The sequence below is a fragment of the Tursiops truncatus genome, chromosome 16, assembly GCF_011762595.2.
Source record: "Tursiops truncatus isolate mTurTru1 chromosome 16, mTurTru1.mat.Y, whole genome shotgun sequence".
NCBI lineage: Eukaryota > Metazoa > Chordata > Mammalia > Artiodactyla > Delphinidae > Tursiops > Tursiops truncatus.
Window position 1 is genome coordinate 7,075,748 of NC_047049.1, and position 13,600 is coordinate 7,089,347.

The 13,600-nt window shown below is 60.4% G+C and overlaps 1 protein-coding gene across 6 annotated transcripts in view; it reads left to right on the forward strand.

The window, feature by feature from the left end:
* The window catches only part of CTBP2 (C-terminal binding protein 2), a 163,063-nt gene that overhangs the window by 142,731 nt on the left and 6,732 nt on the right, over positions 1-13,600 (forward strand). For all 6 annotated transcript variants that reach the window (XM_033842022.2, XM_033842021.2, XM_073793816.1 and 3 more), the window contains 3 exons: positions 5,675-5,829; positions 6,190-6,334; positions 11,243-11,449. In XM_033842022.2, the coding sequence (XP_033697913.1) occupies positions 5,675-5,829; positions 6,190-6,334; positions 11,243-11,449 (507 nt within the window). The remainder of the gene's footprint in view (positions 1-5,674; positions 5,830-6,189; positions 6,335-11,242; positions 11,450-13,600) is intronic.

Here is a 13,600-nt window from a genome sequence, read left to right on the forward strand (position 1 = left end):
ATGCAAGCCTGTGAAATATGCCGCTTATCGGACCCTAGATCTGGTTCTGTGTCTGGCCTTCTGGGGATCAGACTGCTGAGCCCAGCCAGTAAGGGTTGAGCTGTGCTGCTTTGCAGGAAGTGGCCTTTGAATTGGGGGAGCAGCTGCGTTCGAGGGGAAGCTGTTCTTTGGGTGGCAGGAGACACGAGCAGACCCTTGGGAAGTGGTTCAGGCTAGAGGGCTGCCGCTGCGGGCCTGGTGTGTCCTTCCCTGCCCACTCCGGACCACACCGGGCCTTGTGTGGCTGCGTCTCCTTCTCCCCGCGTGGCCGCCTGCACGTGAGGATGGGCGCCGGGCACGCTGCCTTCCAGGCCACCGCGCTGGTCCTGGGCGCTGAGAATCCGTTTGATTGATTGCGTCCAGAGCCTCGTGCTGAGTGTGCCGGGCAGTTCGCCGTTTGTCTCAGGTCTTCCTAAGGCCTGCACGGCTCTCCCATCTGTGGACCTTTCCAGGTACTTGTTCTGGCGTCAGCTGTCCAGACGACTGGTGCCGCCCAGAGGATCCTGGCAGCTGCCTTTGGGCAGCAGTGAAGATCTTTGGGTGGACTTGGGCTGTGTGGTGGGAGGTCCTTTTCCCTCAGTGGTCCCAGCCCCAGGTGTGTGTCCTTTGGGGGCCTCAAGGGGTAGTCCCGCTGTACTTGGCCAGCCCCAGTCAGGTGAGCAAGGAGGTGACCCTGCACAGGTGTGGCCATCCGTACATGTGACCGTCATCCCGTTATCGCAGCCAGCCTAGCATGGGGGTTTAGAAGCTGCTGTGGTGTTGGGATGCTTCATAAAATCTGGTCCATTGTTAAAAGAGGGCTCTCTGGGGACTTCCCTGGCGGTCTAGTAGTTAAGACTTTGCCTTCCAATGCGCAGGGGGTGCCGGTTCGATCCCTGGTCAGCGAGCTAAGATCCCACATGTCTCGTGGCCAAAAACCCAAAACATAAAAACAGAAGCAATATTGTAACACATTCAATAAAGACTTCAAAAATGGTCCACATCAAAAAAATCTTAAAAACAAAAACCCACAAAAAACCAAAGAGGCCTTTCTGCCGGCTGGGTCAGTCAGTTATTGCAGACGCTTCCCCTTGGCGTAAAACTGCTCAGTAACTGAAATCTGAAAGCAGCAAAATCATGTCCCTGAGACAGTTCGGTTCTCGAGTTGCAAAAAGCAACGGAAACCGACTCAGACCTGAGAAAACGACGCATGGTTCTGTAGGAAGGATGTCAGCTGAACTCACACGGTGTCCAGAAAGGCCAGAAAATGGGTCTCAGAAACACCACAGGGCAGCTTTGCGTGGCAGGAGTACGTCATCCCTTTTAGCCAACAGCCGCCCTTGCAGCCTGTGTCGCCTAGGGAAGGAGCAGTTCCAAGACGAAATCTGGTGCTGTTATCCAGATAAGGTGGCATCAAGGCTGGGTGGCCAAAAAGTTACCGAAGTCCTCCCTGGGGCCCACCCCTTTCCACCTTGGAATTCATGAGGCCTTTGCACTTGGCATTCACTGGACCGCTGGCCACTCTTAACAAAACTCCGGCATCTCAGCCCGGCATCGTCTTTGTTTTCCACTGAGTGTGTCTAATCGCACAATTATTTGTGTGCAGCTGCAGCTCTAAGCAATACCAGGTCCGGGGCAGACGTCAGAGCTGGCCTGGAGCTGGGGCTCTGCGTCCCTGCTTGTGCCAAAGGGAGCCTGAAACCAGCAAGTAATTGACACCAGGGGAGTCGGCTGAGCTCTCTGCCCTGCAAAGTTAATGCTGGACAAGTTGTTGAAAGCAGTGCACTGGCACACTTTCCTAGGTGTGTCTAGTTGCAGCTGGAATTATTCTGAAATGGATAGACCGAGTTCATCAACGGAAAGGGGACTGTAGAAAGGGAACGGTCATTTTGACTACAGGGCCACCAGGACCCTCTGGCCCTCATTGGCAGGTGTTTCCTCGGACTCTGCGGGGTCCCTGGTGCTGTTTGAGGCAGTTCTCCTTGTTCCCTTAGCTGGTCTCCTTGACTGTAAAATGGGAATAAGATCAGCGTTGTGTGATTCTTACCAGCCTTGGAGTCTGTGGGGCTTGTTTCTTGGGGTCCTGGCAGTGTCTAGTAGTTGGCAGCCTCGCTTTTGATCACAGACTCGTTTTTTATGACTTCTCATTAAACGTTGTGCCTTGCTTTTCTCCCCTAAATTCCCTTGACCGTAGAGGAAATAGGGCTTCTCCCTCCAGCCTGAGAGCCAGCCCCTGAGTTGGTACCCCATTTTCCATAGTCTCTGAAAGGGTCATTTGCCATCTTAATACCTACAGCTCTTAATGCATAACGTGTCAGTTCTGTTCTAATACACTAAAATGTTTTCAAATTGTTAGAAGCACTGAAGGATGTTGATTAACGTGAGGCGAGATAAAAAGTCGAATTGCAAGTTCATCTTCCCAGCATTTCCTGGGGTCTTCTGGGTACCTCTGTCCCCGACTCCAGCAAGACGGTAGGGACAGACGGTGCTGGGCACGGTGGCTTGAAAGTAATTGGATTCCAAGGTGTGCAGGTGGCTGAGTCCCTTCTGGAACTGAAGGAGCATGTATATACGGTATGGCCTCTTTCTTTGTAGAAGCAGACCTCGGCAGTGACCTGGCTAAGCTGTCTCTCATCCTCAGGGCTGGGGGTCTCACGGGGTCCCCATAAAGCCCGATCCTCAGCAGCCCCACGCTATAGTCCCTGCACCTCATGCAAAACACCTGTGAATCTCGCCCACTCCCACCACCCACCGAGCTGTCCCCACTCAGCATCCTTCCCCAGCCTGAGCACCTCTGAGCAGCGTGATACCCGTTGTTTCTCCATCTCCTGCCTTACCATAAAGAGCTTGCAGCCGGTATCCAAGCCTCAGGCCTCAGGCACCTTGGCGTCTTGTGGACCAGCCTCAGCTGCATTCTGCATGCCCAGCCTGAACGAGGGCAAAGGGTGGGTTTCACCAAAGAGAAAGGCGACCCAAGTCGGGGAGGGAGGCGATCGCTAGGCAACCCGGAGTTTGTTTCCCAGGTAACGGGATGCATGCAGTGATGCTGTGGATGGACATGTTGTGGTGACGGCCGCTCAGCCTCTCCAGACGCCTGCCTTGTGCCCACTGTCGTTTTCCCATGTGGTTGCTTTTTAATTAACAACTCGGATTTCCAGTCGTGATCATGAACTTTAGAAACGTTGTCTGATTAACCCTCCTGCCAGCAACCCCCAGGGTGAAGTCAGGGTGGTGTCACCCTGTGGGAGGGGCAGCCCGGGGCAAGTGAGCACATCTGCTCATGGTGTCCTGCAGTGGCCCCACCTTGGGCTCCGTAGGAGGTGTGTGGGGCGGGGGCAGAATCCGGAGGGGGAGAAAGGGTCCTTGGGGTGTGGTCATCTCACTTGACCGAGAGGGCAGGCGTAGGAGTTGGCACCAGCCGCCCCACCTTCCTGCTGCTTCCTCCGGTGACGTACTTTCCACCTTGTGCCTCCATTTCCTCTTCTCGGAGGGGGACGGTGGTGCTGTCTCAAGGGTGAAGTGAGAAGGTGGGACCCGTGCAGAATTACTGCTCCCCCCTTCTCCCTCCGTGGGGTCTCCGGGGCTCCTGTCTGAAGCTGTCAGCCTTGGTTTTTGGGGGAACCTTCTCCTCCTGTGCACACAGCACCTCAGCTCTTGTGGACCTGTCGGGCAAAGCAGGATGCTAGCAGGGCGCTCGCCAGCCCCCCAGCAGCCTGCCAGCCTTGGTGCCTGCGCCCCGCCTGCTGTGTGAGTTGAGGGCTGGTTAGGATGCGGGGTAGGGGATCCCTGTTCCCACTCACGACAGAGAATGTTGAGGCTCAGCTTCACTTGGGGATCCAGGTCCTGAGGCGGCAGTGGGGCTTTGGCTGTCACTTGCGGGCTGGGAGGGCCCATGAGCACTTGCGAGGCCCAGCCTGGGGCCGCCCAGAGGTGGCCTGCCCGCCCCCGGTTGCCCCAGCCTGTTCTACTGAGGCCAGGACAAAAGCCTCTTCTCTGCTCCGCATTCAGAGAGATGCTTGTCCCCCGGTGCTGCAGCTGCGGCGTGGGAGCGCGCCGTCTGGGGCGGCAGTCGTGCGGGCATGCGGCACTGAGTGCGGGCTCCAGTGGCACTGTGGCCACAGCACCAGACCGGGGGGCTCCTCTTTCAGCATCTAGCCCAAGCGTGTGGCTGACTGGGTCCCGAGCCCTGGTGGCTGAGGAGGTGCCCCACCCAGTCTCAGGGCTGCCACGTGGGGAGCCCTCCTTGCCAGCCGTTCTGAGCTGGGAGGCAGAGGTCCCGCAGATGAGCGTGCCGGCGGCTCCCGCTTTGGCCTGCAGGAGCGCGCTCAAGCCCAGTGGCCAAGGTGGCCCCCAGAGGAGAGGATAAGTAGATTCCCTGTGTGGGGAAGGAGACACAACGGGCTGAGCCGGGCCTGGTGCAGTGGCCACGATCAGAGTTTATCTGAACACCTGAAAACCTCCCGTGCATGGAAAGCTGTCTTCTTGTGACTTGTGCTCTGTTACATCAGACACTTGTGATTTGATGAGAAAACGGGAGGTGCCCTGTCCCGGCCACCTCAGTGCTGCGGTTTCTCCCGAAGCCCAGGGCGGGGGGGGTCACGGTGATTCAACATGGGGGCCAAACTCCAAGGCCTTCCCGTGTGAACTTGAAAGGAATGGTTTAGTGGAGGAGGAATTGCCCTGGGCTGGTGCGTGTGCCGCTCGTGTGCCCCTTGTGACGGGTCCCCACGGCGGAGGGCGGACACTCCTCCCTCGTCTGGGTTGGAGGCGCTGCAGCTGCGCTGGGCTGGAGAGCCAGCACTTAGGCAGCGTGTAGGGAGGCCCACCCCCGGCCTTTCCCCACCGAGCTATGGGGTCGAGCATCCTTTGTCTCCATCAGAAGCACCGAGACGTGAGACGGCTCTGGCTGGTCCAGGCTGCCGGCAAACCATGCTTACTCTCTGGTCCTTTGAGAAATTCCGTTTGGTCTTTTGAGTCCCCGGCAAGCTGCTTGGCCTCACACGCACACCTTCTCTAGCATCTTGGACTGGCTTCCTCTCCTCACCTGGCCCAGGTGAGAGGACCCCTGAGCCGTGCCCAGGGCGCCTGTCCCCCCAGGGGTCTCCTCCAGGAAGCTCCCATGGGATGCTGGTGCCTCAGTTGTCCCGTTTCATTTTGGACCCTCTGGTGCCTGTGCGGAAGGGCAGTGGGAACAGGGAGGCACAGCGGAGGGAGGGGCCGAGAGGTGGAGCCTGCTCCAGCCTGGGGAGCCGTGGGCCAGGCCCCACCTGTGTCCCAAAGGCCTCTGGGCCTTGGTGGTCTAGGGGCACACAGGTGGTGCTGTCCGTGGTGGCAGAGGCAGGTGTGGGCCTGACCGGGTCCCTGGGCCCGAGTTCCATGTGGCGGTAGAGCTTGCGCCGCAGCGCTGCCTGTTAGCTCCATGTGTGCTCGCGGATGGAGGCATCTCAGCTCCTGCGGCGAGGGAGCCGCACAGATGTTGCCGCTCAGTCTCCTTGGCTTGTCCCAGCATCCTCCCCGGAGGGGGAGGCACACGGACGGTGGGGTGCGGTACCTCACTGGGAAGCACGGCCGGTGCGGGAGGCCCGGCCCCTTGCTGCGCTGTGCTGCCCCGGCCGCTTCCCTAACCCACCCCTCTCGTCCTGTCCCCACCTCCCAGGTATCCGCCCCCAGATCATGAACGGCCCCCTGCACCCGCGCCCCCTGGTGGCGCTGCTCGACGGCAGAGACTGCACCGTGGAGATGCCCATCCTGAAGGACCTGGCCACCGTGGCCTTCTGTGACGCACAGTCCACACAGGAGATCCACGAGAAGGTGGGTCCCCTCCTCACCCCGCCCGCCGGTCTGGTCCCCCAGGTCGGGTGGCAGCAGCTGGCATTCCGCGAGCAAGTGCTTGGTGCCGCTGCTGCCCTGATGGCCCCCCGCCTTTCCACCCTCAGGTCCCCGCTCGCCAGTCCCTATCACCTCCGTGGGCCTCCCTGACCACGCCTCCACTCCCCCCACTCCCCTGGCGTCACCGAGCAGGCCCCCGAGCACAGCCGGGGTGCCCTCGCCTGCGGGAAGCTGTCAACACCCAGGCCGCGTCCTAGCTGGCTGTTTTCCCGCTGGAATCCTCTGTTGCGTGTTCAAGGGCAATGGGGGCCTCCAACCTGTGCTCCGCTCACCCCGTCACAGGTTTTAAATGAGGCTGTCGGCGCCATGATGTACCACACCATCACCCTCACCAGGGAGGACCTGGAGAAGTTCAAGGCCCTGAGAGTGATCGTGCGGATAGGCAGCGGCTACGACAACGTCGACATCAAGGCTGCAGGCGAGCTCGGTAAGTGCCTGGCGGGTGCCCAGTGAGTGTGTGCTGGGGCAGAGGCAGCAGAGCACACAGTGCCTGCTTCCAGCTGGAGGAAGGGGGTTGGTTTCAAAGGGAACCGAGCCAGGCACGCCTCCGAATAGACAGGTAGAAGCGTCCTGCTGGGTTCAGAGCCCTCACCTTGGGACCTGCGGGGCTGGGCCGGGCTGTGTCGCTTGGGAAGGATGCTGAGCCAGACCAGCCCCAGGCCCTTCCCTGCAGAGGGGACAGTGAGTTGCCGCACCTCTGTGTCGGTTGGCCAGGACCCATCAACCTGAAATGAACTTGTGCTGGGTGCACAGCTCAGGGTTTCTGGGTCTCCTCCAATCCTGGGATGGTGCTGTCTCCCCAAGGGCTGCTGTCCACACAGGAACCTTCCTAGGTCAGGGCCAGTGCAGGTGGACCACTGCACAGCCCCTCCTGCCCATCCCTTGCCATTAGGGGTTTCCAGAGAAGAGCAGAGGCAGCAGATGGACACCCAAAGGCGGGGCTCCTGGCCACTTTCCAGACCCCGGGCCGCAGGCGCCCTGAGGCGGGGGGGCTTGGCGTGGCGGCCTCCCTGTCCCGGCACCTGGCGTGGGCTCTGAGTGTGTGGACCGTTTGCAGAGGCTCAAGGGGCCACGCTTTGACAGCAGGAGTCCCCAGGCTGCCCTGCTGTCTTAGGAGGGGCCAGAAGGGTCCTTCTAGACTAGCCCCTCTCTGGTGACTGTCCTGGTGTTTTTGAAACATGCCGGCCCTGCAGCCAGTGTGTGGGGCTGTGATCTGCCTGGTGCCCTGCAGCCATGAGGCTGAGAAGGGGTACCTCAAAACAGTCAGGAACCCAGGCCTTTATGCCCCTGCCTGCTCCCGCCCCAAGCCAGCCTCTCAGCCCCACGGAGCCAGTGCTCCAAAGGCAGGCCCAGTGTGTGCAGTGCCCTGCCTGGGCAGCTCAGCACCGTACCTGACTGTGAACACCCACAAGCATGTGGTGTGACGGTTCCGGCCGCAGCCCAGGGCACCCCAGTGGGCTGCAGCCTTCCCCCCACCCCTTGAGGTCCTAGCCTGGGGGCTTGAGTGAGGGCTGCGGATTTGTTTTAGCAGTTAGTTCCCCTGCTTGCATCGGGGCTGCACCCAGTTCCTGAACCACAGGGTAAGTCTTGTTGGGTGCGCGTGGCGGCGGGCGGGGGGCGGGGGCAGGCCTCAGGGGGCCTGTTCTGAGTAGCGCTGGGTCTGGTCTGATTCTTCGTGATGGTGCCGGGCTGCTCTGCAGAGCGGCGGGTGGCCTGGTAGTTGTGGCTACGGCAGGTTGGGCTCGCCTCCCAGGTGAAGCCCACGGATAAGGCAGGAGGTGGTCGTTGCCCCGCAGGTGCTGTTCTAACCCTCCCCTGTCCCGAGTGGGGTGCTGTGCAGTGGTGGTTCAGAAGATTGATCCCGGTTTTTCTGGGTCACCCCTGGCTGGTCTCCATCGTCTCACCCCCTTCCTTGGGGGGGGGGGTCGCTTGACCCTGTACAAGAGGAGAAGGGGTTATGACAGCGGTGGCTTCCCACGTGCACCCCAAGCCTTTGCTTCCACCTCAGCATCACTCTGATCCCCTCTCTGTCGCCACGGAGAACCTTGGGAGGATGCGAGTCTTCAGAAGCGTGTCTACTGTAAACTCAAATTCTCCAGTTTTCCCTGGCACTGAGAGGAATGTTTTTTGAAAACAAATGTTCTTTGTGCTCTTGATAGAGCTGAAATCTCAAGTTCGAGCCGTGACAGAGAATGTGGCTCGACACCCGGGGGGGTTCGCGATCCTTTCCCTTCACCTACCTCCCGTCTCTGCAGCATCTGCCCCTCGTGACACCGCCACCCGCAATGTGTGTGACGTTGGGCTTCCTTGCCAGGACCCGGCCACCTCTCTCGGGGGGCCAGGGAAGGGGGGATGCGGGGGGAGATGGGATTGGAGGTGCCCGCGAGGGAACGTCCCATCTCCGCAGTTGTAGAAGCTGCCTCGCGGGCAGACTCGGGACCCGGGTGGGGCGGCCGTGTCCCCAGAGTCCCCCACAGAGGCCCGCCGGGGGCCTGCGATGTTAAAAGATGTGAACGGCATGTCCGCGGTGGCCTTTTCGTTGATCCTGGTCCAGTTTGATAAGGGAGCTGCTTCGGGGACATCTGCTGGGCCGTTTTGAAGGCAGTTTTCAAATGTGGGCTCTGCAGAAGGAAAATGGGCCCCTGTCCAGCCGTCCTTTGTCTCCAAATGCACTTCACAGCTCATTCGGTCAGCTGACCTGTAATGAGGACAGAAGAGCAGGTGGCTCAGGTCTCTGCCCCTCCTGATGACGTCCGGGCCCACGCGTGTGTTCCTGGGAGGGCAGCTCCCCTCCAGCATTCCCTGGAGCCCCGTCCTGAAGGCTTCGGGGCCCAGGGCACCTCGCCTCCGGCCCTGACATGATGGGCGAGGTGCTTCCTGTTCAGAGCAGGGAGGGGCTGTGGGCCGCCGGCCGCAGGCGAGGACAGCACCTGGGCAAGTAGAGGGGTCCTCCCCATCTGTAGTGTCACCCCAAGATCCAGGAGGAAGCAGTGGGAAGTTGGAAGGTTGTTGGAGAGAGCTAGGGCCCAGACTGAGCGCCGCGCACTGTCAGTCCGTGAGCCTTTCTGGCCGAGCTCGTTAATCTGGCGTCCAGCCTGGTCCAGTTCAGAAGGCGTTAGAGCAAAGAGCAAAAGCGTCAGCTGAGGGGAAAAGCAGCTCAGCTCTTGGGCTCGGACTTCGGGTCCACGGGGGCTGCAGCCTTGCTCTGTGGGTGCCAGCAGCTTGTCCTCATGGCATTTGGAGAATCACCCTTAAGGTATGAAGAACAGATTAGGAGTTTCCCCTCAAGAGGGTGGTCAGGGCTATAGAGTTTCAGCCATCAGGGCAGGACGTCTCAGGGGATGCCAGCAGCACCTCCTCCCAGGCCTTGGGGCGCCCCAAGCCCATGTATCCGCTTTCCCAGGCCTTGGGGCGCCCCAAGCCCATGTATCCGCTTTCCCAGGCCTTGGGGCACCCCAAGCCCATGTATCCGCTTTCCCAGACCTTGGTCTTGGGCTCTCCACACAGGCACAAGAGCCAAGGAGCTAAATTTCAAAGTTCTAGTGCGAAGGCGGAGACAAGGCCCCACTGCGGTCCCTCGTCCCCTGGGCGGGCTGGTGCGGTGCTTTATCTCTCGTGGACGCACAGATTCTCTCCTCCAACCTCATCACATCTCGTCCCACCTCCCAGGGTGCAGGGGGGCCCCTGGGCCTGGGCAGTGGCTGCGTCTGCAGCAGAAGGTCCACACTGGGCTGTTCTGCTGCTGGACCTTCCCCCTGGGCTTCAGGCAGAACAGATCAAGCCCCACGAGGAATGGAAATTGTCCCAGCTGCCAAAAGATTTTCTTATACCACTGGCATCTGCCTCCGTCTATCCAGACTGTAGTAATCCTGACTTCTAGTCTAGCCGCAGATCCTGTGCTTGGTCATTTCAAATGAAGTGGGTGCTGCAAGACGACTGACTTGCAGCTCGTGGAAGGTTTGTCAGCCTGGATCTCAAAACCTCATCCCCTGGCAGGTGGGGCAGCACATGGATGCTTTCACCCTGGGGGCTGTGTGTCCTCCAAGGGGTCACTGAGACCCTGGGCCTCAGGGCAGCCCTCGTGGGGTGGCGACACAGCTGCTGGGAAGGGGTGCTCCACGCGTTTGGTCCTGGTTTCTGTCCGGTGGAGCTGCAGGTGCTCTCTGCCCAGGCTCCTGACCCGAGAAGATAGAGGAATGCAGGCGCCTTACAGGTGGCCTGGCCCTGCATCCCTGGCTGTGACTCCGGGGGTCCCAAAAGGGACGTTTTGAGCTGGGCCAGCATATGCTCCCTGGACACCTACGTCCCTCCTTGGAAAGTGGCTGGACTGGCAGACCCCGGGCCTCACCAGGGGAACGGGGCTGGACCCAGGCCCGCTGGCCCTCTGTGTGCCTGCCCCTCCCACATCTGGCAAACATTCTTCCCCAAAACACCCTCCCACTGAGGAAGGTCAGTGCCAGGGCCCTTCCTGCCTGAGACTTGGGGCAGTTCTCCCTGCAGTCCTCAGCTGCCGGCCTCCTGGTGCTGGGAAACGCTAGCCCTTCATCTCTATTCCTCACACAGAGTCTGAGGGATCATCTTCACCAGCTGCTCTCAGCCCTGAAAGCTCTTTCAGAAAGCAGGGCGGGCACCTGTCTGCTCTGTTGTCTTTCTGTCAGAGCGGGAGGGTGACTAGGGTCCACTGAGCAAATGTGGGGCTGGATTCAGACATCAGCTCCATCCTGTCCCAGCCCACGGGCCTGGAAGGTGTTAACTTTCTAATTCTTCTGTCTTGCCTTTAAAAAAAAAGAAGAAGAAGTAATATGTTCATTGCATTAGACTCTTAAAATACCATAAAACAAAAGGCCGCTCTCCATTACCCCAGCCCCGGCCTGGGGGGAGGATCCAGGAGGTTGCATTGCAAAGAGCCTCTGGTTTCCTGGATCCCAGAGACCATCAGGAGGGGGCCCTACACGCTAGCTTCCTGGCGCTGGACGGGGATGGTGGACGGAGCTGGACCACCACTCGCTTCCCAGGGACGTGGGGCCTGGAAGCACTGGGTGGGCCGGACATGGGGTCAGCAGGGGGCTGGGGGGTGAGCCAAGCCCCGGACAGAAGTCCTCCTGGGACGGCTACGGGGCTGGAGGTCCCTGGGCCTCAGAGCCAGACGGTCTGTGTCCTCTAGGTGACAAGCAGGCCTCAGAGACCCACACCTGCCCGGGGCCACACACATAGTCCGTGGCTGAATGGGCCACCTTTGCCACCCCTGCCCCTCAGCTGGGTGGACTGGGAGCCCTGGCGCTTCCCCACAGAACTTGGGGTTCTCATCCCAGCGCCTGGCTCTTGTCGTTTCCAGGGATCGCCGTATGCAACATCCCGTCCGCGGCAGTGGAAGAGACGGCCGACTCCACCATCTGCCACATTCTGAACCTGTACCGGCGGAACACGTGGCTGTACCAGGCGCTGCGGGAAGGCACGCGGGTGCAGAGCGTCGAGCAGATCCGGGAGGTTGCCTCGGGGGCAGCCCGCATCCGCGGGGAGACGCTGGGCCTCATTGGCTTCGGTACGTGCGCCTGCTCCACAGGGACCACCTGGGGGAGGCAGGCCTGGCCCTGGAAGTCGGGGTGCGCTGCAGCTGTGCCTGTGGGAGGAGCTCTCTTGGGCCGGAGGAAGGCCCTTGCCCTTCGCCGAGCTGCCTGGGGTGGGAGGTCAGAGGTCAAGACTGACCAGGGAACTCGCCCAGAGGTAAGATCTGGGCTGCTTCTGGAAGAATGGGTCTGACGTCGGCGGGAGGGCGCCCCCAGGAAGGCGCCGTGCTCCCTAACTGCCCTGGGTAGAGGGTGAGGAGCTGGTGGCTGAGTGGAGACCCAGGCAGTGGGCAAGGCCCACCTGCAGGCGCCAGGCGGGGGTGGCAGTGGAGTCGCTGAAGGATTTTTGCGCCAGAAGGTGGCGGGGTCAGGTCAGCAGCTTGGAAAGCTCCCCCAAGAGAGGGGGCATGGTAAGGCCTCCCTCTGCGGTGACACGGTGGGCGGCCCTGGGAGCGCCTGGGGCAGGTTCCTCAGGAGGAGGTGCGCCGCGGTGGAAAGCAGCCTGGCTGCCACAGCTGTTGGCAGCACTGGGCCCCAAGTCGAGCCCCGACTCGGCAAACAGGAGCCGACCGGGCGGGTGGGCTTGCTCGTTGCTCACCGGCTCTGCGACCTTGAGGACAGAGCTCGACCTCTCTGCGTCAGTTTCTGATCTGTCAATTGGGAACGAGTGTTAGCAACACGGTTGCTGCCTGGAAGCACACGGGTGTGTTGTGACTGCAGGGCTTGGCTTCCAGAAGGCCCCCCAAGCTGCCGGTCAGCCGTCAGCTTGGAGCTCTGTGTTTCCGAATAACTGAGGGCAGGACCTCTGGGACGGCCACAGTGCCTCCTTGTGCCGCGAGTTCCTGTCCAGGAGGCCCGGGTACCGGCTGGAACAAGTAGAAGGAGCTGGGCTTCTTCCAGGAGCGTACATCTTTCCAGCACCCGGGTGTGGGTGCTAAGAGCCCAGGTTTCAGGGGTGATCACACTCAGGGAGCTAATCCTTTCGCCAAAGAGTCTGTCTTCATTTTTCTGGAGTGGAAGATACAATATGACTCAAATGCCGGTGCTCTGTGAGCCGCAGCGCCCTCTGCTGGTGCCCGCGGGGCTTCCCACCGCTCTGGGAAGTGGGTCTTGGAGACGGTTCTTAGAACAACGTGCATTCTTAAGCCGACGCACAGGCCTCAGGTGGGCTCCGGCCAGGGTGCAGAGCCTCACCTTGCGAGTGGCCCGGCCACGTGGTAGACCACTTGTTTCCAGGGCGTCTGACCGCAGCCATCCCAGCAAGTTCTTACGGGGGACGTTTCTTCGGCTGTACCCTTTGCCATCCATCTTTTGAAGGCCGGTCCCGTGAACTCCAGCCCTGTTTACTCAAGACCGTAAGCCAAGCACTGCCACAGTCCCGGAGCCCCCCTGCACACTAGGTTTTTCCTTGCTACCTTTCCTGGTCTCTCTGGAGCCTCCCAGAACTGTAGGCAGAGCTGAGGCAGGAGGCGGCATGGTCATACGCGGCCTCACGCCTCGGCTGCCGCCCTGACTGTTTGGGGCTGAAAGCCTCCGCCTGCCTAAGAGTCGGCCGAGAAGCAGCAGCAGAGCCCGGAGTGTGGAGCAAGTTCCTCCAAACCCAGTTCATGCCGCCGCGCAGGGGCCTGGACGGGGCGGGGTCGTGAGCTTGACCCCAGCCCGGGCTGGTGGTGGGTACTGCTCCAGGCCAGCCTCCGAGTTGGGAATAAGCATGAAAAATCTGAAGGGAAAGCGTGCCAACAGTGACAGTATTTTTATTTTATGTTTTTGTTTGTTTTTTGGTGTGTTTATTTTGCGGTATGTGGGCCTCTCCCGTTGCAGGGCACAGGCTCCAGACGCACAGGCTCAGCGGCCATAGCTCACGGGCCCAGCCGCTCCCCAGCATGTGGGATCCTCCCGGACCGGGGCACGAACCCGTGTCCCCTGCATCGGCAGGCGGACTCTCAACCACTGCGCCACCAGGGAAGCCCTATTTTGTCTTTTTAAGGCCAAGGCAATTAGGTTCTCCTCTCTGAGGCTGGGTTTTGATCAAGTCAGTAAGACTGTTTATCATCAGGTCTTGCAAAATTTAGTCAGGAAAACCCCATGGCTGAAGTAGAGCCAGTGGAAAGATGAGGGTTCGTGAA